Source organism: Neltuma alba, unplaced genomic scaffold, assembly GCF_004799145.2.
Source record: "Neltuma alba isolate B1F8T4 unplaced genomic scaffold, ASM479914v2 tig00012522_pilon, whole genome shotgun sequence".
NCBI classification, from domain to species: domain Eukaryota; kingdom Viridiplantae; phylum Streptophyta; class Magnoliopsida; order Fabales; family Fabaceae; genus Neltuma; species Neltuma alba.
Genome location: NW_021636989.1, coordinates 339,703 through 366,406, shown reverse-complemented (window position 1 = coordinate 366,406; position 26,704 = coordinate 339,703). Strand labels below are relative to the sequence as shown.

The window sequence follows — 26,704 nt, the reverse complement described above, 5'->3', positions numbered from 1 at the left end:
TTGTTGTGTTTAGTAACTGATAGTGTCTTAAATATGATTACTTTCAAATAAAAAATATCTATGTGCAGGAAAAAATGCTAATAATCCATAATGGTAGCCACTTGATGAAGGGAGAGCTTGATCAATTCAATTGTTGTATAATTGTTCAAAGGGAGTAATAGTAGTAAAATTTGACAGGTATAAATTGTGTTGTGCAGTGTGTTTTTTACTCATTTGTGTTAATTCTTTTAAATATTCATCTTATTAATAATTATAATCGGTCCCGTTAGGTTGGGAAAAAATAATTGGTCACGTTAGTTTAAGATTAGTAGAAGTAAATGGAAAGGAAAAAAAAAAAACACATATCCTGAGACAGAAACTTGTTCTCCGACCACCCTCTGTGAACTATGCAAGAGAAAATGTAGGAAATAAATTTGGACGGCAATGTGATAAAATCTCCAAGTGCTGACATGGTGAGGTAAAAATGCACTGGATGGTGGGCTTCCTAACGAACACTGTGCCTGATGGGAAACTGGGTCCTTGCTGCGAGATGATTAGCAGTTGGACATGCGGCTTGTCTCCCATGATGCCTGATCTGGTTCACTTATCTTTCCTGTTGTGAATCAGAACTGGCCTGCCATTATACCCTATCTCATCAATATGCCTCCAGGTGCCGCTCCTTTCTGAAACCATGTGTTTTGTCTCTGAACTCTTTACATTGTATGTGGCCATTAGCCAATGTGCATTCCCATGGCACATTCCTTCTCCGCACTAACTTACCTTCTTCCTTGGTTAAAGACACAAGAGCTGTGTTTATAATCTTGTTCAAACTCACGCAACTGGCCAAAGTTCAAAAAATCAAATGTGAAAACTACTTAAATTTAGCATCTAGAAATTAATACCTCTCACATTCTTAATATAATACTACCTCCGGTCTTAATTATAAGACCCAGTTGACTAATTTGGGGAGATTAAAAAACTTAGTTAAATTAGTTATTTGTAATGAATATGTGTTGTTTTTCCTAAAATATCCTTACTAATCAAGTTTATTATCTAGAGCTACCATTATTAGAAGGACTATTTTGAAAAAAATAAATAAATGAGAGACAAAGTAGATTAGGGTCTTATATTTAGGACCAAAATAAAAATCAAACAAGGTCTTATAAGGATCAAAGGTAGTATTTACTTAATTAACTTGAAAAATTTTAAAAAATATAAATTAGTTATTTAATTATGATGAATATGACATAAAAAATGATACATCAATTTATAAGCAAGATAAATTAATTTTTAAAAAGATGATAAATATAAGATATAAAATGACTTCAAATCTTATACTTAGGGTCACAATCAAATTCTCAATTAATTCATGCCTTCCGCACTGGAGGAGTCCTATTAACTCTACGAGTCTAGGAGGCCACAAATTGATGGTCATATTGGTTCGTTCATTCTAAGGCAGCAGGAGATTTTCCCCAACGTAAAAGATATAATGGAGAGCGCAGGCCTTGTCATATCTGTTGCCTCGTGCTTGGCTCTGAGGGCTGGACTCAGTTGATTCATTGACCGAACAAATAATAAAAAAGAAAATTGCAATATGATCTTGTCTAAAATTAAAATTATCATATTATTTTGAAGTCTCAATAAATCTTATTACAGATTATTTTATATTTTGAAGTCTCAATAAATCTTATTACAGATAATTTTATTTAATTATCAGATTATTTTTTTTAAAGTATATACTGATAATCGAAAGAGTAGTCATTAACAACTTAAAGTGTAACGATTAATAACTATTGCGGCAGTTATCAACATGTTTTTACAGTGTATCATAAAAATGTAATGCATAAGTTGTGAATATCTACCGCGATAGCCGTTAATCGGTACACTTTAAGTTGTTAACCACTACACTTTCAGTTGTCAATACATATTTTTTTAAAAAAAGATAAGAATAATTTGGTAATTAAACAAATGAAATATCTTACAATAAAATTCTTTGAAATTTCATATTAATTTGATGATTTTAAGGGATCTTTTTATATTTAATTCTCTTACAATAATGTTTTTAATTAATTTACATAAAATTACAAATAAATATAAAATAAAAATTAGGGTATAAAGTATTCATTTTTTTTAATTATAACTATATGCAAAACAAATCTCTGCCTGAAAATTACTTTTTTTTTTGCTGTTCATTACTAGCTACTCTTTTGGTTCTATATAGGGTAGAGAGAGAAGATATTTTTTAGTTATATTTATAAGGTAGCGAGAGAAATTTGTTGTGTAGATGTACAATTTTATCCCCATTTATTATTGTGTTGACTTTGTTTATATGAGGTATAATGTATATTAAATAGGGATAAAGTTGAAAAGTCATTAAATTTTAAATGAGAGTTAATAAAGTTTAAGATTTTCTTTAATCTGTGTGAAATATGTTAAAAGTGCTTTATAAATAAGATCTAGTTAATAATTACGTACGGTACAAAAATGAAGCAAGAGTTTTCCTAGAGAAATTATATATACTAGTGGGCTGTTTTCCTCTTTCCCTTCTTTCGGTGAAATTCCGGAGAAGCACCGCGTCTCATCAACATCATCCTCCTCACTCGCTTACTTCCTTACCCTTACGAAGCCTCCAAATCTCCTCTGCTTCCATCATTATTTCCTGGGTCTGCTTAATTTTTTGTTCCTTATCACTCTGATCGACAGACCTGTATCATTTCATAAACATTTGACAAAAGCTATGGATGCTGATTCTTCTTGGGCTGCTCGTCTTTCATCTGCCTCTAAGCGTTACCAGTCCGCTCTTCAATCCCGATCAGGTTATTTGACTCACCTTTCCTTGCGAAATTGTCTCTGATTTATATCCTTGGAAATTCAATTTTCATTTTCTATTTATTACGTCGGGACAACCTCCGTTACCCCTAGGTTATGTGCACATGAGCCAAAAATGAGAAAGCAAGAGCTTAGCTTGATAGACATTGGCCTAGTAATTTTCCCGTCTCTTGGAGGGGCGAAAGGGGATTGAGAATGTTCTCATCAGAATACAAAAAGAAAGAGATACCAAGTTAAAAGTCAAGCCTCTGAAATTTTGTCTATCAGAAGCATAACTGTTGCAGCTCAGAAACTTAAAAGAAGAAATTGAACTGCTATTCGGTTTCTTATTGCCGAGTAGAGTTATCATAGTAAAGAGAAGTGGGTTAATTTTATGATCTAACTCAGCTGAACTAGTTATTACAATTCATCCTTGCAACTTTGAATTGGCGTGGGAATACTGAAAGCAAGCTATTGGCGAAGCTTGAAAGTTCTCTTTTCCTTTCTCCCTCATTTCCTTCTTAGATTATTTCATTTTCTGGTGCTGATCTGTAACTATCTCTTTCACTTATGGCGTTGTTGACGTGAGATTCCGTTACTGTAGATATGTTCATGGGTTTTGACGAAAATGACGGAGATGATGATATAAGGGAGGAGTTTCTGTGCCCTTTTTGTTCCGAGTATTTTGATATTGTTGGATTATGCTGCCACATTGACGAGGAACATCCCATGGAGGCAAAAAAGGGGGTATGAATAATTTCACTTAGCACTCTTTGGTTTTTACCACAAAGCAACTGATGGTGTTTGTAGTGTTTATTGCCTACACATTGCTCAGTTAGTCCATGTATAATTTCATCATATCTGTCTCAGGCATCTAACGGAGACTTGTTAACAATTGAGGCTTGATGAATTTTAGTTTATCCATATGATTATTATTTTTTGAGCTCAATTTTAGATCAACTGGACATATTCTCAAATACAAACATTTTCAAGTTCAAACAAAACCGCAATACCCGTGCAGCTTTTTTCTTTTTTAATATCCACTTCAAAGACTTATTTTTGCAAACCAATAATTTATTAAGCTTCTTTAATCTTCTCAAATTAATTGACTAGATGTTATATTAAGGACCAGAGGTAGCCTATGATTCTTGTTATTTTCATAGTCAACTGTGGATCATGTTTAAACAAGTAGTGGAATTATAGAGGAACTCATGCACGTGATTCTTTTTATCATCATGGTTAGCAGTATGATATGAATTTTGCTTCTCTGCCTTTTTCCTCATTAGAGACAGGGATTAGTGATGTATGCTTGAGAATGTTGTTGATTTAAGGACTTTGAGGTTAAAGAGTTCGGAGTCTTAGAAATTGAAAGGTTAAGCCGAGCTACTGATTTCTCTCTTGAACCAAAAAAAAATTAAAAATCCCTGTATAGTATGAAAGTTATTAGTGACTTGTGCTGATTTGAGTATTTCCGCATGCAGGTATGTCCAGTTTGTGCATTGACGGTGGGGTTTGATATGGTTGCACACATAACGCTACAACATGGAAGCATATTCAAGATATCCTTTTCTTTTAAGTTTTGTGCACCAACTGTTCAGTTTTCTTTAACATGTTTTTGTTCATTTTGTTGCAAGTACATTTTTTGAGCATTCTGTAAGTTTTTATTACATTGTGAGACATGTTACAGAAGGTTCGGGTTATTTCAGTATCTTTATATTTTTGTGATGTTTAACTGAAGATCATTCTTTTGTTAGGGTTACAGAAAGATATTGCGAATGAACCTCAAAAGAACCTTTTTACTTGATAGTGAGGTTTATGGTTTTCTATGCTAAACCCACTCACACACTAATAATTACTGTCTCCGGGTCCTAATTATAAGACCTTGTTTGTAGACTACAAACGAGGTCTTATAATTAGAACCAGAGGTAGTAGTAATTATGAAATGCTTAATGGCAGTAGCCTTAATTATAAGCACACACTTCAACTCTTCTGCTGCTATTAAAAAAAAAAAAGAAGTTACATCATAAAACTGATTTCAGAACTTTTCAATAGCTGGTTTTGTTCTTGGTGTGCACGTGTGTAGGCGTAATCTCGTTTTCACATCCCATGCATCTTTATCAAAGACCAAGATGTTGATCTATGATGCATTGAATACCTTAACTAATGACCACATGCAGCGTAAGAGGAAATCACGAAAAGGTGGATCTTATTCAACACTATCTCTGTTGAGGAAGGAGCTGCGAGAAGGAAATTTACAATCCCTTTTTGGCGGATCCTCATGTACAGTGTCCTCTTCTAATGCAGCTGCCGATCCGTTGTTGGCATCATTTATATTGCCTGTAGCTGATGAACTGGCGAGTTCTCAGCCCCGCTTTCCTACTGAATCAAGGTCAACCAAGAAAATCTCAGATGAAAATGTTTCAAGACGGTATGCCATGTTCTCAGTTGTATCTCCTTTTCTTTCAGTTCCGCTTCTTTGCATGCTAATATTCCTTTCTGTGGTTACACCAAATATAATCCAGCTTATATTTTAATGTTTAAAGCTATGAAGCATGGGTTTGGTAAAGGTGGTGCCAGAACCTTACTAGATGCTCATGAAGCTTATAAATTTATATCCATGTTTAATAGACGAAGCTGGAGTATTAATGTCATGGGAGATTGTAGAATACTTGCTTTTGAAAGGAAAAAAAAATTGAAGTTAACTTTTTTGATAGATGAGTGGCTTCCACTTGCAGGAAACAGGCATGCATTGTCTTTATGTTTGGGGAAACATATATAATCTTGAATAACTTCTCAATAACTGCTCCAGTAGTGAAGGATCGAAATTTTCTTTTGGTTGTTAGCATTAATCGGTTCTTTTTCCTAAGAAATGGACACAACAACGATTTTGAGATCTTGCACTGTTTGAGAGCTAAAACCAAAGCTGTAGTTTCGTCAGGATTACAGGAGCCATGTTTGTAGGATTCACTATAATATTGTTCCTAATTTTTATTCAAAGAGTACGAGTGCTCAGAATAACCCTTTTTTGGGAAAAAGGAAGTGAAGTGAAAAAAGGAAGACATCCTGTGGGAGTTAGCGCCAAGTATAATTTGTATGTGCCTGTGAATTGTCTAAATAACTGCTGATGTGTACAGCAAGTAACCATGTGCCTCTAGGCAGTCAGTCTAAACTAGGATCTCAAATGTGATGGATCTGGATTCCTTGCAGTGTTTGTATTTGTAAAATGCTCAAATGCAATGTATTGGGACAGGAAAAAGTTAATTATAATTTTTTTTTTTTTAAAATGTTTTTAGCCTCCATCCTAAAATGTTTTTCTCTTGGCATCTAAAATGTCTGATATTGCTGTTCAGAAATGTTGAGACATCTCCCTTGTCAGTCAAGGATAAGGAAGAGAGGGCAAAAAGATGTGAGTTTGTTCAAGGGCTGTTGCTGTCCACCATATTTGATGACAATTTATGAAGTTCTTCATGATGGTTGATCAACGCACTTTAAAACAGATGGCTTACCTGCAACTTATGGTTTGTCTGGTGACGTTGTCAAGGCATTTAATGAGATGGAATAATGATATGAGTGTAATTTATGTTGTATGTGAACTGATGTTTTCTCTTCCTTGTGATCCTTTAATAGTAGGTCATAAAAGCTTCAATGGGAAAGAACTTGTTCCTTCCATTCTAACGAAGTGAACGTTTATGAAAGCAAGAACTGACGTATATACTTGTGGGTTACAAGGAACTAATGTAAAGGATCTTGTTTATGCATGTATTATCGCATATATGACATAATGTTCTTAACATCTAACAAAAAACGACGTGCCTTTAGACCCTGTAATAACGCCTGAAGTCCTAAACGTAACCATTTGGGAATTGTTGTATCCATGATCCTCTCCACCACATCTCCGACAAAATAATCAAAGCAAGATGAGCAGCTTCCTTTAATCGGACTCGTTCGTCCATCATCCACTTGTTCAATATGGGTACAGATAGACGGTGGAGGTAAAGTGCATAGCCTCGCTCTTTCTGTGCTCAAGACCGCAAGCAGTTAATACGGTGTTTACAAACTGCTTGTAATGTTCTTGAAAGTACCATTTCCTGAATCACCACAACAAGTAATTCGAATCGGCTAGATGACGAAGAGAATAAATTAAGGGAAATATAACCCTCCCATATGACGCAGCTGAATTGATTAAAAGAAAACGAATACATAGGTTTTTTACCAGCAAAAGAAAACTAAAACGCAAGTTCATAGAAGAAAAGCTATACTTCGCCTATATCAATATCTTAGGAAAGCTATACAGGTGGCTTTTAACCATGAACCGCAACTGCTCCTTGGCACTCTGAAACTTACCTTCTTCAACAGTAGGAACATTCATACGGTTGGTAATAGTGTCGGATATGCTATTGGGCTGATGAATTTGTTCATAATCCCATACGGGGGGCGTCGCCAATAGTTCAGGCAAAAATGCCTCATTCAGAGTCACAGGTCTGTTAACTGGCGTTGAGTCTTGAACCGCTAACCTCCTCACATTGCTTATTCTCATTAGCAAAGGATTCCCACCCTATTGTTGCCTAGTCTCTCCTCAAGGTATGGGTGATATGATGTTCCCACATCTCACATCCCTGTATGTTGAGCGGCTATTCCCCTCCTTGGATCAATTTGAAAGCCATGCAAGTTACAATTACAAGTTGAACTGGTAGATACTTCTTCTTCTGCCAGTAGTAGAATTAATTCTGTAGTTTGGAAGTATTTGTTGAATTTGATGGTGTATCCAGCGTCTCTCTGATAAGGTCGGTGGCTCCACCGCCAGATATCGGAGAAGTCCCCTCGACACTTCTGCCCGAAAACAGCAAGTTAAGGTCTATGCTTTCTCGTACATATGCAACAGGTGACGGTCTAGCAGGCATACTCTGGCATGTCACCCTTGAGTCAGCAACGCGTTCTTGAACTTGGGAACATGAGGATCCCAAAGCAACTGGTGTGCAGCCACCACAATACCAATTACCTTCAGAAACTTCCCGCCCCAGACCAACACAATATGTGTGGGCCGGTGAATCACAGAGGTCACACAGTAACATCAGGTGATCATCTCCGCCTTGATGGCACTACGAACAAATAACGTTCCCATACGGATCAGTATAGCTCCTGAGTTCTTCTTGAGAAGGCCGATAGACCTGGCGTACGAAAAATCACAAAGTATTTCATCAGGAGGAACCGACTAAAGCAGTCAAAAAACAAAACCATGGGCGGAAACAAGATGAGGAAAGTCTCGGATACCTGATCACGTTGAGGCACTTGTACCACTACTTCTCTCGAACATGTTGATCGTGCACGTATACTGATTGTTGTGGCCCGCTCCATAATGCAAGCAAAACAAAAATAGCGAGAGCAACAATTTAGGGCTCCCCTTACTCTTCTTTTATCTTCCTCAGACAGGCAAATTCCGCACACCTGCTAACCGAAGGTGAATGGATCTAGCAGCAGAAGAAGTTAGGTCTCCAGCGAATCTAAAGAAATACGAAGGAAAGTGGTGTGCATGGTGTGATGGAACTGTTGACCGAAGTGAGGGGCAACGGGGATGGAGGGCGATCATCGGGAAGGAGGGTACGGTTCGGGTATTTCGACGGAGAATATGAGGAGTAGAATCGTCCAAAAAAATTAAGTGGGCAGACAATTGTTATTTCGGGAGTGGATATATTCCGGAACCCCACTTTCATCCATTATGATGGAAGTGAGTTGGGCAGAAAAGAAAACTAAAGAACTCGGGCCCCAACGTATAAACAGATCCGTTTGGGTGACACCCCAAATCATGATTTAGGTGATAAGTCACCTAAACACTCACTCAATTTGCACAGATCATGGTTTTGAGCTAAAAATATGGTTTTGGCTCCAAAACCATAGTTTTGAAAAAAGCAAAAATTTTTTGCTTTTGGAAAAAAAAAGGAGAGTGTAAGAACCTATAGGATATGTATCTTGTTATTTTTTTATAAACATATTTAATCTTATATTTTATAAATATATATACATATTAATTATTTATTAATTATATTATCTTATGTATTATTAATTATGTTAATAAAAAATATATTATTAACAATTTTATTCCTTCAAATTAAAATATATCATAAAATCTATTTTTTCTATAATTATCATATTAACTTATGCCTTTTTTTTAGTAATTTGTATATATAAAAAGTGCTTCTGATAACAACTATCCAAATACTCTCACTTTTTAAAATCATTTTTTCATAAAATTTATTCTTTCCAGAATCTATTCTCCAGAATCACTTTTTCAAATCAAGGTTTGGTTTCCAGACACACCTTAATCTCACTCCTACGGTTCTACCCTTTTACATCCCAGTTCAATGGTACCAAACGGGACAATATCATTTCCTCATTACCGTTCTGACCTTGAGGTTTCTTTTGCTAACGTGGGTCCCTGTAAAATCTGACCTGCTCATCTTGTTCCCAAATATACACGAAAGCCCTCAGGTCAGTCCTCAAGCCTCTACAGCATTAAGTCATCAGCGCCTCTCTCTTCTTTGGAAATGGCACACTCACAATCAGATGACGGGGAAGAGACACAAAAACTGAATCTACAAGAAGTGTCCCTTTTCTTTCACACTGAAGAGGAACGGCTGTATAGATTCGTAACAAATGTCTGTACGTCCTTCACCATGGCGGTTACGAGGCAAGCAACTAAATTGCAAATTGCCATCAAAGGATGCTGAAACTGTTCGATTGGCCTGTTAACGCTACATTTTCCCATCCCTCTGTTCATCAAAAGTTTTTATATTCAGGTTCTTCCATCAGTGCTATTTTTTTCAAGTAAATTTATTATAATTAAATAGAAATATTATAAAAATAAGACACGTCTGTTATTGTAAACTTGAAACAGGTTTTCCAATAAAAAACTACAAGTCAAAAGTGCAAAATTATTTTTTAAATAAACAATTTTAGGTTTTAGCTCAGAAATATATTGGACAGCAACTGCGCAGGGGAGTCGGGTAGAAAAAATTGAACATTGTGAAATGTCTTGGAGCAAGGAGGTCGGTCAAAAAGAGGGAAGGCGTAGAGTTTACAGAGGAAATAGATGAAAGGGTTGAGAGACGGAGGAGAAGGAGGTGTAGTCGATAAATGATAGGGAAGCGAATTGGTGCAGAACAGAGCAGTGGAGGGAAGCCGCATGGAGTAGGAATTACATGGGGCCTTTCGTCCCCTGCCCAAATACGAATTCTGTATCATCCACATCGACCCCCCATGGCTTGCGTATTGTACTTTGAAAAGTATGGGCAACGTTGTTGGAGCTGGACCCGCTTCACTTTACCAGAACACCGGCTTCATTAATGGACCCTCCCGACTTCAGACCTTCTTCTGCAAAAGCCATTCCTCCAAGCAGGCGATGGGATTTATTAGCTGAACTTAGAAAAGTTTTGCTTTATACTTGTGATGAGATTAGATTGGATCAGAAGATTGGGTTGGGTATGAGCAGCGGCGACAACGAATTGGAGGACCATATTGTTGGGTAGGATGAGGAACAGTGGCTCCCAAGAAAAGCCTCATTCCCACCCCCCACCCAAAAAAACCCATCCATAACACACTTTCTGGCTTGTGACCAAAGGCTATCATTCTCGTTCTGGCTGCTTTTCACAAAATTCGATAACTAGGATTTCACTGAGAGCATGTTATGCAGAATGATCAAGTGTAACTGGGTAAGGCATTTATATACTTACGTGCTTGCTTTTAAATTAATAATCAGAAACTTTTATGGTTAGTTAAGAGTGCTATAAAACAAAATATGCTTTTGTAGTAAATACCGAAAGGAGCATATGGTCAGCTGAAAAGCATATGCTTTTTGAAAGGCACAAAAGCAGGCGAAGATGAACTATAGACATTAACCAGCCCAATTTAGAAACGAGGCTCCACCATGATATGGAGAAAGACATATGCCATCTAATCATTGTTTATAAGCATGATATTGAAACCGAACTTTCAATTTGCCCAACACAGGGCCTCTCCTCCCACAAAAGCTGCAATTAGTCACGTTTTATACGTACTTTGTGTGCTCGCTGGATTGTTATTCTTGTACTGTCTAAGTACTTCTGTTGCCGCAAGGCTGCTTGCTTAATTAGCCAGATAGATCCTTTTTTTTTTTTTTTTTAAACCAGAAGCCAGAGAGGTCCAATGACCCCGTATACATGATCAATAGTACTTAATATAGGTCTAATTATTAAGTTAATTTTAGTCCTAAATATATGACATATTTCTCATATTTATCAGTTTTTCTTAAATTATCCTTATTGATACTCCTTCAAACATAATTAAGTAAAAGAGAGAGAAAAGATATTAAGTAAGATGATTACAGTATTTTAAGAAAAACATGTTATGTTTCTTATAATCAACTAACCTATCTAACTTCCTTAATCTAATCAAATTAGTTAAATAGGCCTTATGTTAAGGACTGAAAAGAGTATTATGTATAATTATTATAAAGATTGTTTTACAAAAATAAACAAATATGAGAGATAATATTGATTGAGATCTTATATTAGAATCAAATTGAATCTCTACTTATGTTTAAGACTAGAGTCATTACTGTTATATTTAAGATTAGAGTCATTACACACCAAGGTAGCTCTTATGCTTTTGGTTGCCTGTTTCAGTTCACTACACTGGTTAAATAAGGGCAATGATGGTCGATAGACTTGTTTAATCACTTGGGGGGTGCAAGATTGAAGATGTGTGTGTGTGAATTAAATTAAAGCAATCCTTGGCATTGTCATTAATCACTTATATTTAGGAGCGGCAATAGTTACCTTTAATTAAATAATTAATTTCATTAATTCGCACTGCCATTTTAGTCTCTCTTCGCTTTATGGATTGGGTTGTCTTGATGAAACACCGTTCCGTATGGTGTCATTGTCGCAGTTGTGCGCTTTACTTCTACATTGCAGCGACCTTCCTTTGAGTGACAGCCATCTAATACCTAAGGAGTACGACCTCTTCCGTATGGGACACCAGGCTCTCTTGATACTTAATTACTATATCTCCGATTCTAATTATGAAACCTTACTTATAGACTATAAATGAAATCTTTTAATTAGAATCGGAGACAGTATCACCGAGAGGACGAGAGGATGTAACAAATTATAGAGACGAGAGGATGGCAGAAACAATGGAAGCGGTGATAATAGAAGACTGGCTTTCAGTACCAAATTGCGCCCGAAGAGGAAAGTTGTGAAAACAATTACCGCTAAATATATAGAATGCAGTTCACCGCACGTCGCTATTTAAAATCTCTACAGTTGTATCGTTCCATGAAATCAGAAGCAGTTTTTCAAGTACACATTTTGTTAGTAACCATCATTCTAGTTAACTTGTCATATTATCCAATAGTCTTTCAGATTCTCAAACAAACAAACTGCTTACTAAATTGAAATAAAATAATAAAACATAACGTGTTAATTATATTATATTTTGCACATTATTTGTTCCTAAGAGTTAGATCAAGTGGGAAGGTTAAGTGCATACCGTTAAGCCAGACAGCGAGAGGCTCGGAATCAGCTTCGGTGTTGCTCTTCTGGTTAATAACTCATTATTTAGGGAGACGAAATCAGAGGCAGAAAGCCCAGAGAAGTGCGTTGATTTATTATTCTTCTTCGCAAGCCTGAATTCTCGAGACTCATTACAATGGCGGCAGAAAAAGCGAGGCGACACACTCTTGCATCCGGTGTGGAAGACGATGTTCTTCAACGGCATGGGACCCGACTGAACGACGTCAACTTAGCGTCGAGGAAGGCTGAAGCAGCTTGTATGTTAATTTCCTGTTGAATCAGAATGACTATCTGGATTCTCTAGCACATATACATCTTCAATTTCAAAAAATGATTTGTTTCTTTATTTAACTTGTGGATGGCAGCATTAAGAAGGCATGAAGCAGCTGGGTGGCTGCGAAAGATGATCGGAGTGGTAAGAGGAAAAGACTTGGCAGTTGAGCCGTCGGAAGATGAATTCAGGATTGGACTGCGCAGTGGGATCATACTTTGTAATGTGCTCAACAAACTTCAACCAGGAGCCGTCCCCAGGGTTTGTAACTCTCATCATCATATAAATTATTAATTATCCGTACACTCTGGTTCCCGGGATCTATTTACCACAGAAGAAGCGACATTAATTCATAATACTTGTGAATGTTGCTATGCTAGGTGGTTGAAGGTGCGGGCGATTCTGATGTAATGGCTGATGGGGCAGCACTGTCCGCGTATCAGTACTTCGAGAATGTGAGGAATTTTCTGATGGCTGTGCAGGAGATGGGGCTTCACACCTTCGAGGCCTCTGATTTGGAAGAGGTGAGTGACTGCATATTGACACACACGCACACCCACTATACGTGTCAATAAATGCAAGTTCTATTAACGTAACCAGTGCATGTGCATTATTCTTCTTGTTACTGTGATAACAGGGAGGGAATTGTGGGAGGATAGTGAGCTGTGTTTTAGCATTGAAGTCATACAGTGAATGGATAGAAGGAGGCAAGCATGGATCATGGAAGTACGGTGGAGATGCAAGGCCACCTGCCTCTGGCAAACCATTTCTGCGTAAAAACTCAGAACCATGCATCAATTCTTTATCGCGGACCGTTTCGTCGTCAAGTGCCACTGACCTCTCTGGATGCGGTGATCTAGGGTGTGATTACATTGAGGGGTTGGTGAAATTCGTCGGTCATGATCATTTATTCTTTTCTGTTTTCTAATATGGAAATAAGCATGAGGATCCGTGTAAAACTATTGGGTTGGTATCTGCAGGGTTCCCCTCATTCCTTGAATTCTTTACTTCGTGAGCATTTATCTGACAAGAAGCCAGAAGAAGTTCCCATTGTAAGGGTTCTTGTTTGCTTTTGCATGCACGTCACTTCTCCATTCCAATGCCTTCTTCGCTAAAAGGATTGCCTTATTTATTTTGGTTATATAACAGGTGGTGGAGTCCCTGCTTAGCAAATTCATGGAGCAGTTGGAACGACGCATGGCAACCCAACAGGAAGCGGTCTCTGCAATCTGAACCTCTTTCTTTGTGATCATTTGAATCTGTCATTTTTCTGACAAGATTTCGAAATCTTTGCAGATGAAAATAGGTTCAGGAGATAAGGAAGAACTTGAAACAGAGGATTCAACCCAAGAAACTGCGGCTGAAGACAAAGAGGTAAAAGTTGGATTCCAGTTATTGAAACCTTAATCAGTATAATGTAAAAATCTTAGTGTCTCATATTTGAGCCGCTTGACCTTTTTGTTCTGCTAAATTATTTAAGATGGAAGAAATGGAAGATCTAAGGCTTGAACAAGAAGAATGTGATGTTGAAAAGTTCAAATTTAATAATGAAGAATCAAGCAGGCAGCAGCTTTTGAAGCAACAAAGGTTGGTGGAGAAACAAAACAGAGAGATTCAGGTAAGATGCTCCAATGATATGATTAGAATTCAATGAAGACACAACGTTGTCCAGGAAATGACAAACTTGAAGCTGACAAATGTTCAGGAATTAAAAAAACTGATCCATCATACACAAACAGGAATATACTCTTTGAAGCAACGTTACTGTCAGGATCTCACCAATTTAAGTACGTACGCTGCTTAAATTCCTTGACAGAGAAATCAATCATTTATCTATCTATCATCATCTAATTGATAACTATCCTTAATGATATATAGGTAACCACCTTCAAGGCCTAGCTTCTGCTGCGTCAGCATATCATAGAGTTGTTGAAGAAAACCGCAAGTTCTACAATCAATTGCAGGATTTGAAAGGTAAGACTAAGTGCTATCACGTTTGGATCCAGCCTAGCTTTCCTGATTCTCAACTGGACAATTTTTATATGGATCAGGGAATATCAGGGTATATTGCCGAGTTCGGCCCTTGTTGAGTGGGCAATCAAACCAGGTTAGCACAGTCAGTAACATAGAAGAAGGAAGTGTCTCAGTTAATACGACGCCTCCAAAAAAGGGGCAGAAAATATTCAGTTTCCACAGAGTGTTTGGACCTTCTGCGACACAAGGTTGGTCTTCATTTGAATTTTCATTAAATTGTTTTCCAATGGGCATGTTTGTTCATTAGTGCTGTTTCCTATCGCAGAGGAGGTTTTCTCCGACACCCAGGCACTTATCCGTTCGGTGCTTGATGGTTACAATATCTGCATATTCGCATATGGCCAGACAGGATCTGGAAAAACATATACTATGGTGAGAGTGAGAGACGAAATTCAAACGATTTTCTTAAGCTTTTTCCTCTGTTTTTGGGCCTCTCACTTCGTTGGGGTTCATTGTATTGATGCATGGCATGCAGTCTGGACCAGATGACCTGAAGGAGGAAAACGAGGGTGTTAACTACAGAGCACTCAGAGATCTTTTTATTCTCTCAGGGCAGAGGAAGGACACATTTCGCTATGAGATCGCTGTTCAGATGCTTGAGATTTACAATGATAAAGTCAGGGACTTACTAGTCACTGACGGTGCTACCACAAGATATCCTTCTCTGGCCTCCCCTTCTTTTGTGGCAAAATAATTTTCATTTCTAGTCAAAGGTTTCTATGAAAATCTTCTTATTTTGGCTCAAGCGTAAGCGAATTTCAATGATGATGTTGACTGGAAGTAAGACAACAGTGAAGATATTTGGATAGTGACAACTAGGGCACTCCAACAATTTCCGTGTCCCCCCCCCCCCCCTGACAATTTGGTTTATGCGGATGCCATTTTTTCAACTTTTATGTATCCTTAACAACTAGATACATTAGAAATTCGCAAAAGTGGTCAGAATGGCACTAACGTGCCGGATGCAAACCTTGTTCCTGTTTCGTCAACCTCGGATGTTATATATCTGATGAACATGGGACAAAAGAATAGGGCTGTCGGTGCTGCCGCCACGAATGATCGGAGTAGTCGTTCTCACAGGTACCGGAAAATAATTAAACTGGCGAGTAAATAAGAATGTGTGATTCGAACTACGATCAGCACATGAAAATTTTCAATTGTATTTGCAGCTGCATGACAGTTTATGCTGAAGGAAGGGAAGTAACATCAGGAAATATAGTTCGGGGGTGCATGCATCTAGTAGACCTAGCAGGAAGTGAGAGAGTTGATAAATCTGAGGCCACAGGAGACAGGCTTAAGGAGGCTCAGCATATCAACAAATCACTTTCTGCCCTTGGAGATGTTATTTCTTCGCTGTCCCGAAAGAATTCACATGTTCCCTACAGGAACAGTAAACTTACTCAACTTCTTCAACATTCTCTGGGTAGGATTCCCGTATCAATTTTCTTTGCTTAGTTCTCTGTTGACTCTTCTGATAGTTACGGATGTTGTTCCTGTTAACATCAGGAGGACAAGCGAAGATACTCTTGTTTGTTCACATTAGCCCAGAGCCTGAAGCTCTTGAAGAAACTATTAGCACGCTGAAATTTGCCGAACGTGTCTCCACTGTTAGAATGGGAGCTTTACGACCTAACAAAGACAGCACTGATGTGAGAGAGCTCAAAGAGCAGGTTCTTATGAAGTTCCTTCTACTTTATACTTTAAACAGTTCCATGGGCAATTTTATCAGTGCTCTCACTGCGTTGTTTGTCAGATTGCTAGTCTAAAGGCAGCCTTGTGGAGAAAGGAGAAAGAAGCAGAACAGCTTCGACATTCTCAAATACCAAGACCCAGATCTTATGGGTCTTCTCCTAAACAGGCAAGTTGGACCTTAGGAGGCCGTACGAAACCAGGAGATGATCATGATTCTTGTAGCCTGGAGGTAAGTTCCATCAACGAGATAACATGTTGACAAGAAGTTAGTCAAAAGATATTTGATACTTAAAAACATGTTACTATTCTGAAAAATTTCAAAAACTAACGTTTGTTGATATATATATATATATATATATATTTATATATGGGATGATTATTGGGCCAGAAGAAGGCTACGTCAAAGCTAAAAAGACGAAGCCTCGATCTCCAAGAAATGAATATGAATTCAAACGCATGGCCACTTGTTGGTGGTCATAGGGTGAATGGGAAGGAGGAAGATGAGGTCTCAATTTGTGGGGATCGGGTTGATAACCTCACGTTGAAGAGGCAGGACAGCTTAAGCAGTGATGATAACCTGGTGGGACAATGGGAAGCAGAAAGCAAACAATTTTCTCAAATATCCCCGGATCGTTCCATTAAAGTCACACTTAAAAAAGAGGATAAGAGGGGATATGGTGATTTACAAAGCAACCTGAGCGAGTTGGTTGTAATAGATGACGGCGATGAGCAAGAGGTTGTAACTAGTGATTCTTCAGAATCAGACTTGAATTGGCTTGTTGATATGCCAAAAGCAACTAGCATGTCCAATGGATCGTTCTCTCAAGCAAAGAAGTTAAGTCAACCAATACCAATAAAGAACCCTCAAATAAGGTAATCATTTTCATGCATCACGGTTGAATTTCATTAGTTTGAATAGTTATTATTGCTGCATAGATTGACGTCTTTCCTTCTCAACTGTTAAAACCAGAAATGCAAATAGTAGTGTGATTCCATCATTGATTCCTTTGCCATCAAGGAAAGAAGCTGTAAGTCGGTTGAAAAAGCGGTCTAGTCCTCCAAAGGCAAAGACAAGGGCTAGGAGAGTCTGATCAAAACAACAACACTTTGTGTAAAATTTTAGGCGTAGTGACAGAAATTTTTTCCTTTTTTAATTTTCATATTTTACTTTGTACACGGATGAGGCAAAAATTCAAGAATTTGGCAACAACAAGTTGTTTATGTTCACTAGCCCTCTAATCCTCTCCATTGCGCTCTGCCTCACTCCGAATGAAGAAATGGAAAGGAATTTAAAAAAAATAAAGGAAGAAGAACAAAGGAAAGGTCGACGGTATGCCCTTGTGTGTTTTTGTGCATTGTTGGTATTTGATTCTTTGGAAATTTATACTACAAACATCATAAAGTATATGAAATTCTATGATATTACATTCAAACAAGAACAAAACGAAGAGAAAAGCCGAAGGAACACACGCACACGCATGCCGATTCCCCCCCGCCTTCACTCAAACTCCCTATACATGCTGATCAAGAGCAATTCAACGGAGAAAGAAACATTATTAAGCCATAACCCCCTTCAGGGAGATCAAAAGCGTAAGACTTATCTTTCAGAATCTGATCAAAATTAAAGGTTAAAAATATCACGCAAGTCTCTGTGTGCAACGTTTCTTCTTTTAAACGTGTGAGAGAGAGATTAGGTCGAGTTGAGGAAAGCAAGAAGCAGCACGCGTGGACCAATTTGACTGGAATGAAGTGCATTAACTGACCCAAAAAGTGTATTCCCTGAATCTTTGGTGGACAGATGTTAACATTTGGTTATTTTAGAAAGATACGGCATACCAGCCCCACTATTTGGAGTGCCACTTTCCTCCTTAGTTGCTCTGCTTTCCCCAAGTAGCCGTTTGTTAATTCTTCAACTTTTCAATATCTTAATTGTAACGATTACCTAAAGTTTCTAAAATGGTGATGGATCTTTCCAGTGCTTTAATTAAATATTATTTTGGCATTCGCATGAATGAAGAGTCGCATGAAGTGGTGATCATCACAAATGATTCAAAGCATTGTTAGTGCAGAATCATTTCCGACTATTATCAACCTCAATGGCATTATGCAACTGGACATACTTTATACCTCCCCCTTACATTCATTCCATTACACTGATGTTCATTAGATATTCTTTTTTCCTGTCTCCTTTCTTAACATAAAGTTGGTATAATAGAAAATTCCTCAGTTTTTTTAATTGTCTGGTATGAGGTTTTTCCATATATATGATTAACTTGGAATTAGAAATTGAGAGTTCATCTGAAATTACTAATCTATCAGGTTAAAAAATCCTATAAACTTATTATGACCCTTGCTTCTCATATGTTATTTGAAGTGAAACCTGCATTCTAACACACGGCAACTCTTCACTCTACAAGTTAATTATTATCGAAAATTTATGTTTCAATTTCATTTAGTTTTCATGGAAGATTTCAATGAACTCAATAGGGCTTTGAATTTTTCATATTTTGAGAATGATAAATTATAGATGTCATATTTTATAGTTAAATTTTGACACAATTGCACTAAACCTGAACAAAATATTTAGTGTGATTTACTATAAATTTTATAGCACACACCCCCGACACATTGCTCCAAAGCGATGTGGGCCTCTAGAGTTGTTAGTAGACTCTCACTTGACTTTTGTAAATAATATGGATCGAAACTACGGAAGGCTAAAACATATAAAAGGAATAACAAATGAATAATAAACACAGCATCTAGTAATGGTCGCTTCTACTACGCATTTTTCTCCGTATTTCTTGTTCTAATTAACCTTCCGTCGCCAGCATGTATGCATATATACGTTGGTTAATTAACAGTAATTAACTGAAGTTTGATTGCAAGGGAGCCGCACCACCACTTACAACTATGGTTAAAGGGACTTGACGATATCGAAGAGAAATTTTTAGTTTGTTATGAGTATGATCAAGAATAGCTGCATTGAAAATTTAATCGTTTGCATGGCCGTTAGTGCTGCAAACAAGAGCATCATCCTGTCATTGATTCCTTCGCCATCAAGGAAATCTACCTAAAAACCTGTGATCTTGTCCTCTTGAGGCAAAGATGAGACTCTAGGAGAGTCTGATCAGATGCAACAATACTCGGTCTATAATTTTAGACGCAAAGGGAAGCATGGTTTTTACTTCTTCTTCTTCTTGTTTTTTAATTTTTTCCTTTAAATTTTACGTTGTGCATGGATCAGTAAAATGCTCTTTGTTGCATTTCGAATGAAGAATGGAAAAAAGAAAAGAAAGTTCGGTATGCACGTATATTTTTGTGCATTTTTAGTATTTAAAATCCTCTTAAAATGAACCGTCATGCTGCTAATATAATAAGAAGTAATGGAAAGACAATATTTATTCAAGCACGAACAAGTAAAATACAAAAAACAAAGCCAAGGAAGACGAAGAAAAAGGAAGAAACACAAGTAGTTTTCACAGGACAAGTTAATTAGGAGGCACCCACTGAAGCTCAACGCCATAATTCCAAGAAGCAATAGAGTCGCGAGGCTGAGAATCCACCAAGGAAGTGTAAGCCGTGCAGCCTCCAAGCCTGACTCTAATCCTATGAGAATTCATGGCTGAGTCTTTCAAGTAATGACAGCAAAGTGTGTTCATGCATTCTCTTCCCTCCTCCACCTTCTGCTCGAACTCCCTACATATGCTGTTCGATGAACAATTCAAAGGAGAGCGCAGTATATTATCAGAGCAGTTAAACAACATCACAACATTGTGGGTAGAAATATTAAATGGCAAGTTCTCATCAAGTAACAAACCCCCTTCTGGGAGATCAGATGTGTAACATGTGTCTTTCTCTATCACCGGTGGCTTAATCACCAGCTTATAAGCACTTGGGTAAATTCTCAGAATCTTATAGTAAACCCCAGTGGCTGATAAGAACTCTAGACTCCCACTGTTGCAGTAGATTCTGTACCTAGAATCTCCACAATCCTCATTAGTGCTTAGTGGGTATGGAACTTGAAGGCCGCCACAGTCAGGACAAGCCCTAAAGAGAGCTGAGGTATTGTTTAGCAGACTAAGTAGAACAAGTAAAATGAGAACCATGGTCTTCATGGTCAAGGGATGGAAAGAGTGGGGTTATCACTTTGCTACTGAGAAGTGCACGAGTCCACCCTTTTTATACACCAAAAGGTTACTCGCTTTAAGTTAGCTTTTATTTAAAAATGAGATCTAGGTGGGGCAAGATTTTTGTATATCCTGTGGGTAAGTCTCCAGCTTGCTTCTTAGACAGCAACAACTATGACTGGTAAACTTGTGCTTTATTTACACCGCCATATCAGAAAATTTAAAACGATAGATCTAAAGATATGAAAATCTTAAACAGTCAAGTCTTTTATATGTTGTATCAATTCAATTGAAGGAATATGCTATCAAATAACCCATGATTGCTGATGAGTTCGCTTAATTAAGAAAATAGTACTTTGCCAGCTAGGCCAGATCGTCCCTAACAAAAGAATATTTCACTGAATCCTCGATCGACTGGTGTTAACAAGGCTTAAAAGAGTGTTGCTAAAACTACCTTTTGATTTGAAATTTAAGAAATGCTTTAACTACTATAGATATATAAGCACTTTTATTATTTTAAAAAGATAATATATATATATATATATTTATATAGCTACCAGCCGCACTATATGGAATGCCACTTTCCGCCTCATATAGTTGCTCTGCTTTCCTCAAGTGGTCGTTAAACTCTTGAATATCTCGATGGAATGATTATCTAATTAATGGACAAACAGCTAGGGTTTCTAAAGTGGGTGACGGGGCTTTCCGAAGCTATTAAATACGACACTGCCATTCACTTATAGTAGTGCCCATCCCAAGTCACTCAAAAGCTTTGTTAATGCGTAATCAAGTTCAACAACCATCATTACATTTTTGTCAATCATATCACACAACTGCACGTAGTTTATATGTCTCGAGCACATATACTATTAATAAAAACTTGTCTTAAAAAAATTCAAAATAAATTATTCAATTTCTAATATTCACAAAATTTAGTACATATTAATAGGAAAGATGAAAAGATGAAATATTATTTGAATGATGATTTTCAATTGAAAAAAAATCATGGTCGACCGGTCGACCATTAATCAGCCAGTATATGCTAAAACATTCACACAATTTTCACAAAATCTAAATAAGATTTTTATATTAGAAAATGATTTCTTAATTAAATTTTAATACGTAATTCAATTGAATCGTGTAAACCCTATTTGTTGTTCTGGTAAAATTCAGCACCATGTTTATTCTTCGCCTGATTAATTAGAGTCCATAGCATCATGCCTCAAATAAAAATGACAAGGTACTCCAACCACAATGGACACTTAACTATATTTCTTAAACATCTAATTAAGGGTTTAATCCCTGACGGTGCGTATAGAAAGAATTTTGTGACCAATGTCCAATACTAAAATCTCTTCAAAAAGTCTATGATGCCCAGGGCATTAGTCACGATTATCTGAGGCAAATACCCTGAGCACTTTGATATAAAAAGGATGAGGGCAAATCACCATATTTTGTTGTTATTGTATTTTACAGTTGGCGCGCAGAAGAATATTTGCACCTATCTCATTTTTATTCCAAGAGCATTTCACATTTCTTTTTTGAAAAACACTTTACTGCATACTAAATATCATCTTATTTTTTACAGTAATATTACTTCTAGTCCTAAATAACAAATTTATTTCTACTATAAAATAAATTTTATATTTAAAATCGGAGGAACACGCATCCAATTGATACGCAGCTATTCAAGATACAATGATTGCTCGCTTTCTCCACATTCTGAATTTCATCAAGTATTCCTTGATAGATCTCAAAATTCGGCGGACTTCCTATGCAGGGCAATTATTCATATCTGATAAATGATATACTATAAATTTTATATTTTATGGGTAAATTTTTAAGTTGCCCTACAAATTTTGAATAAGACAACACAATTTGAAATAAATTTCATATTTAATATTATACGGTAATAACAATCAACCAGAATACATTGCTCCGTTAAATGGGTACTTTCAGTAGACTAATTTGACTTCTGCAAAAATGCATCGGATAATGAAAGGTAATACGATCAAGAATTGATGTAACTCCCTCTACGCATATCCATTAGCATCATATCCAAATTTCACCACCGGCAATCGGTTATGTACTTTTACAACTCTGACCCGCCTGATAATGGGGAACGATACAAATCGAACCTACAAGGGGCCAGAGGATATACGAGGAATAACAATTAGATAGATAGTCGGGGCGACTGCCGCTTCTGCTAGTCATTCTTCCGCATTTCTTCTAACACGACCCTTTTGTCACAAGCACACTGGTGAACGGTATCTAAAAAGCATCCCAAAGGAATTCCCGCAGGGTAAAGAGGATGCTGAAAACAATTAATTAAACCATACCACCACTTACAGCTATGGTTAAAGGGAACTGGCTAGATCATCCAATGAAATTTTGCTCAAGCTTTCCCCGCTCCTTATTAGCCGAACTTTCCCTGAAGAAACAAACGATAAGAGCAGCTGAAGACAAATTTTCAGTTTGTTATGAGTCAAACAAAGATTAGAACATTGATGCTAGCTACATTAAAATTCAATGATTTTGCCTACTTCAGGGAGTCCAGGATCCTATAAACCCGGGTATTACCCTACTTCAGGGAGTTACTGTACATAAAAGGCCAAAGCATATTTTAGCAGCCACTAATTACATGATTGACAGATGATGCATTACATCTATATATGAAGACATTGATTGCTGCCACGGGATAATTTGTAACTATTGATACAAGAGTAAATTTTTATTTCAACAAAAGTTTTGAATTTCAGACGTGATCCCCTATAAACCCGGGTATTACCCTACTTCAGGGAGTTACTGTACATAAAAGGCCAAAGCATATTTTAGCAGCCACTAATTACATGATTGACAGATGATGCATTACATCTATATATGAAGACATTGATTGCTGCCACGGGATAACTTGTAACTATTGATACAAGAGTAAATTTTTATTTCAACAAAAGTTTTGAATTTCAGACGTGATCCCCTATTCCCCCAGTTCCCATCTATCAGAGCCCCATAAAGCTTTCATCCCGATCCTGGACAACATGGCTGAGATTTTCCGCTTCTACATCTGATGCCCCTTGCTTAGGCTACTAAAACAGAGTTGATAAAATCGATATTTCTTTTGGTTTATTTCCCAAGGCTTGAGGACTTAAACAGGGGTATTTTTTATATGCTTTGCTATTGCAGACGCAAACCAGTGATACAGCCACAGTTAACAAGTGATATCGCAATAATTTCCAATTTCGCCTTTTCCTTAAACAAAAGTACTTTATATATTTTGTTAGGGTAGCTTCAAACTAGTAAGTTGTGTCATTCCATTGACAAGTTTCAGCTATACTAGTTCCGTGCAAACCTTGAATCAGCACTGTCATTAAAAAAAAATCATGCATTCTAACCCGAGAAAAGAAAAAAGGAGGGGGGGTGGTATGTATCAATGGGATTAGTAATCCTAATATCTGGTTGAGAATGAAGATAAATGATAAGCAGCAAGGGCACAAATCAAATAGTGGGGGCCAACATAACATCTTCATAAAAAAAATTTTGAATATACAAGGGAAATATCGAACACAGATTGCTGTACCATCATGCCGAACACATATCTCTGGAATGCTTTTAATTTCACCGTTGATGCTGTCATTGTAAATTCTTGTCTCAATGTCGCCCTCAACATAAACTGAGGAGCTGCATTAAAGCTTCAAGCATGAGGGGGGGAAAACCACACCATAGTTTATATTCTATCCAAGATAATCTCAAAATTTGACCCTCTGAATCTCTGCACTTACTTTTTAACAAGTTGTTGTACTGCATAAGCCCCCAGAGGATCATTATGCACAGCAATCCGATGCCACTGAGCAGGTCTTGGCAAATCCTTTGCTCCCACAGTTCTCTGGTCAAACATCCCCCCTGTCCCAACTGTAAAGATTGTGACATTCTTCCCATTCCTCAGTATTTTTTGAACAGGAGACTGGCCAACTTTTCCACAAATAATCGCCTGCATCATATCACAGCATGTAGGTTAAATAATTCTTCAAGTGAAATATGCAATAACATAATGGATCATTATTTTATGCTCAGAAGAATGACACTCAATTTCTATTGCTCAGATCACTGAGAATTTCTGTTTAGCGGACTACAGCGTGATTGTTTTCCAAAATCGTTTCAGGGCTGTCTACTCAAACATTCAAGCTTCATAAAACACTTTATGATGATTAGGAAACCAGTTTTATATTCAAATCATATATACTTCATTAGACCAGCACGATGACAAAAACCTACAATGGCTCTTGCAAGCACCAATAAAATAAATGAACTTGCTTCTCTGTGGTTATCTAATCCAAACCCATCCTTAGAGGCGTCTAATTGTAACAGTGGATTGCTAATTTAGAGTACTCAATACCTTGTGCACACCTCGGAAGTTCCAACCCCTCTTTGGATCTACTCCCTGTAGCTGCAAATCACGCTGATTGCCAAGAAAATCATCAACTTCTTCATCAAAAGCATTGTTCTTTGGATTATCATTATCATCTAAACGTTCATCACTATCACTTTCAGATGTTGAGTACCATAACCTACCACTTCTCTGCATAGCCACAGCTGAATCCAAGAATTAAATAACCATTAGAATCGGCCAAATGATAATTCTGCCCAAAAATCTTATTCCAAGAGAGGCATTATGACGACTATAAACAGGAAACAGTTATCATTGACACAAGCGGAGGTAGTGGGAGAGTAGTGGTTGAGTGAAGGCCAGGGAAGTTTTTGAGAATCTCAAGCACTGCGGGAGAAGACAGGGGCCGAGTGTACCAATTTGGAGTATGGGCCTCGATGAGTCGATGGGCACTCTAGCCTCTCTAATGCTAGAGTTACCTGTCCTCTGTGGTGGACGTCCTTTCAGTGTATACAGCAAGTGACGTTAGTTTCATAGGAGCTACATTATGTTGGAATAATGGTGTATGTTATGGCGTTCACGTCCGTATGATCAATTGATCATGGACTTTAAAACTAATTAGTTATCGATGTTCCATCAATATCTCATGCAGAAGACTTTTTGTCCGTGTCTGTGTGTGTGAGAGAGAGAGGGAGAGAGAGATACAGCAATCTTGTATTGCCCAGCCAATGATCGTCAAAAGTTCCCCACCCAAACAGTACCAGTAGACATTAAAGAAAGAATGGAATTTTAGATCAATGTCAGCGAAATCTATAACGGAAAAAAGAGAAAACGGGAGTCGCCGGGGAGGAGGGCACGCAAACTCACGGCGCGCAATAGTAGCTGAGTCCTATTTGACACCAGGAATTGGTCTGACCAAACCACGTAGTTAGGTTCATATCGTTAGCAATGTTGAGTGCGCCTCCAACCAAGCACAGTATCATCCTAAACTCAGGAAATAAAGTATTATAGTCTTATGGAAGTGCTTGAGCAAATTAACGATATGCATCGTCCAAAACGCAAATGTTCAGATGGGAATATTAAAAAGAAAAAAGAAAACAAGGCAAGTATAGATAAAAACAAAAAAGAATGCGAAGGAAAGGAGAGCAGTGAGTAAAGAAGGAAGACCATAAGAAGAGGCCGTCGAAGCAGAGCCTCTCAGATGCTTTGCAAGTCTCAATACCACTGAATTCATTGTCAGCAGAAGCTAGGAATACAGGCGCAGAAGCAATGGCGAAATGCCGGGAAGAAGGAGGAGGAGGGTTTTAGTCTTCCCCGCCGTAAGGAGGTCCGGTAAAACCTAGCAGCGACCCACGGTTTATCTTGGGCATGAAATTGGGCTTATGACCCTTAAGGGGCCCAAGAAAAAGTATCTTCGAACAGAAAATTTCATTTTTTCGGCCGAAATGACCACGTGAAAAAAGAGATAAGCGAGGCGGGGTACCATTTTTTCCCGAATCATGCATCAAATACTAATATACTTCTTGTATCTTAAATATAAGATTCAAATTATATTTATTATAAAATGAGTCTTATATTTAAAATCAGAAAAATAATTTTTATTTTTTTAATTCAAATAAAAATAGTAATTTTAATTAAAAATAATTTATATTACAGTATATCTATATATCGATAGATAAAAATTTTGAGTTATGTCATTTATAATTTATGAAGAATGAAACTTATTTCGAAGACTTCACACTATTCACATGTTAATTTGGAAAACAAATCATTTGGGTGCGTGGCTGACATTATGTGGTGAGTATAAGCCTGAGAGAAGAATCCAGTTCCAAAAGACTAACCTATTAGGAGGGGCTTATAA

The 26,704-nt window shown here is 37.3% G+C and overlaps 4 protein-coding genes and 1 long non-coding RNA gene across 6 annotated transcripts; 2 read left to right on the top strand and 3 right to left on the bottom strand.

The window, feature by feature from the left end:
* Window positions 1-2,527: 2,527 nt before the first annotated feature.
* Window positions 2,528-6,545, top strand: LOC114728177 (protein DEHYDRATION-INDUCED 19 homolog 3). Its single transcript, XM_028915041.1, has 5 exons — window positions 2,528-2,795; window positions 3,392-3,534; window positions 4,269-4,346; window positions 4,959-5,215; window positions 6,138-6,545. The coding sequence occupies exons 1-5, from the start codon at window positions 2,717-2,719 to the stop codon at window positions 6,244-6,246; spliced, it is 666 nt and encodes a 221-aa protein (XP_028770874.1). The 5' UTR covers window positions 2,528-2,716; the 3' UTR covers window positions 6,247-6,545.
* Window positions 6,480-8,437, bottom strand: LOC114728178 (uncharacterized). The gene is made up of 3 exons (XR_003738641.1): window positions 8,059-8,437; window positions 7,132-7,955; window positions 6,480-6,875 (listed from the first exon to the last, which is right to left on the bottom strand). It is a non-coding gene; the product is annotated as an uncharacterized LOC114728178 (long non-coding RNA).
* A 4,034-nt stretch (window positions 8,438-12,471) lies between these two features.
* Window positions 12,472-17,498, top strand: LOC114728153 (kinesin-like protein KIN-14I). The gene is made up of 19 exons (XM_028915004.1): window positions 12,472-12,592; window positions 12,701-12,867; window positions 12,987-13,130; window positions 13,244-13,489; window positions 13,587-13,658; window positions 13,756-13,824; window positions 13,903-13,980; window positions 14,087-14,224; window positions 14,279-14,393; window positions 14,485-14,580; window positions 14,658-14,828; window positions 14,906-15,012; window positions 15,116-15,300; window positions 15,556-15,720; window positions 15,810-16,063; window positions 16,147-16,310; window positions 16,394-16,561; window positions 16,721-17,205; window positions 17,303-17,498. The coding sequence occupies exons 1-19, from the start codon at window positions 12,472-12,474 to the stop codon at window positions 17,421-17,423; spliced, it is 3,066 nt and encodes a 1,021-aa protein (XP_028770837.1). The 3' UTR covers window positions 17,424-17,498.
* A 2,322-nt stretch (window positions 17,499-19,820) lies between these two features.
* Window positions 19,821-20,438, bottom strand: LOC114728152 (wall-associated receptor kinase-like 15). The gene has a single exon (XM_028915003.1). The coding sequence runs from the start codon at window positions 20,436-20,438 to the stop codon at window positions 19,821-19,823; it is 618 nt and encodes a 205-aa protein (XP_028770836.1).
* Window positions 20,439-22,255: 1,817 nt separating this feature from the next.
* LOC114728161 (single-stranded DNA-binding protein, mitochondrial) lies at window positions 22,256-26,163 on the bottom strand. Of its 2 annotated transcripts, XM_028915016.1 has the most exons (6): window positions 26,011-26,163; window positions 24,853-25,049; window positions 24,239-24,447; window positions 24,037-24,137; window positions 22,809-22,890; window positions 22,256-22,700 (listed from the first exon to the last, which is right to left on the bottom strand). In XM_028915016.1, exons 1-5 carry the CDS (start codon window positions 26,075-26,077, stop codon window positions 22,817-22,819), a joined length of 648 nt encoding a protein of 215 aa, XP_028770849.1. In that variant the 5' UTR covers window positions 26,078-26,163; the 3' UTR covers window positions 22,256-22,700; window positions 22,809-22,816. The 2 variants fall into 2 exon arrangements, with proteins under 2 accessions (XP_028770849.1, XP_028770848.1); XM_028915015.1 differs by having other exon boundaries at window positions 22,256-22,890.
* Window positions 26,164-26,704: the final 541 nt, after the last annotated feature.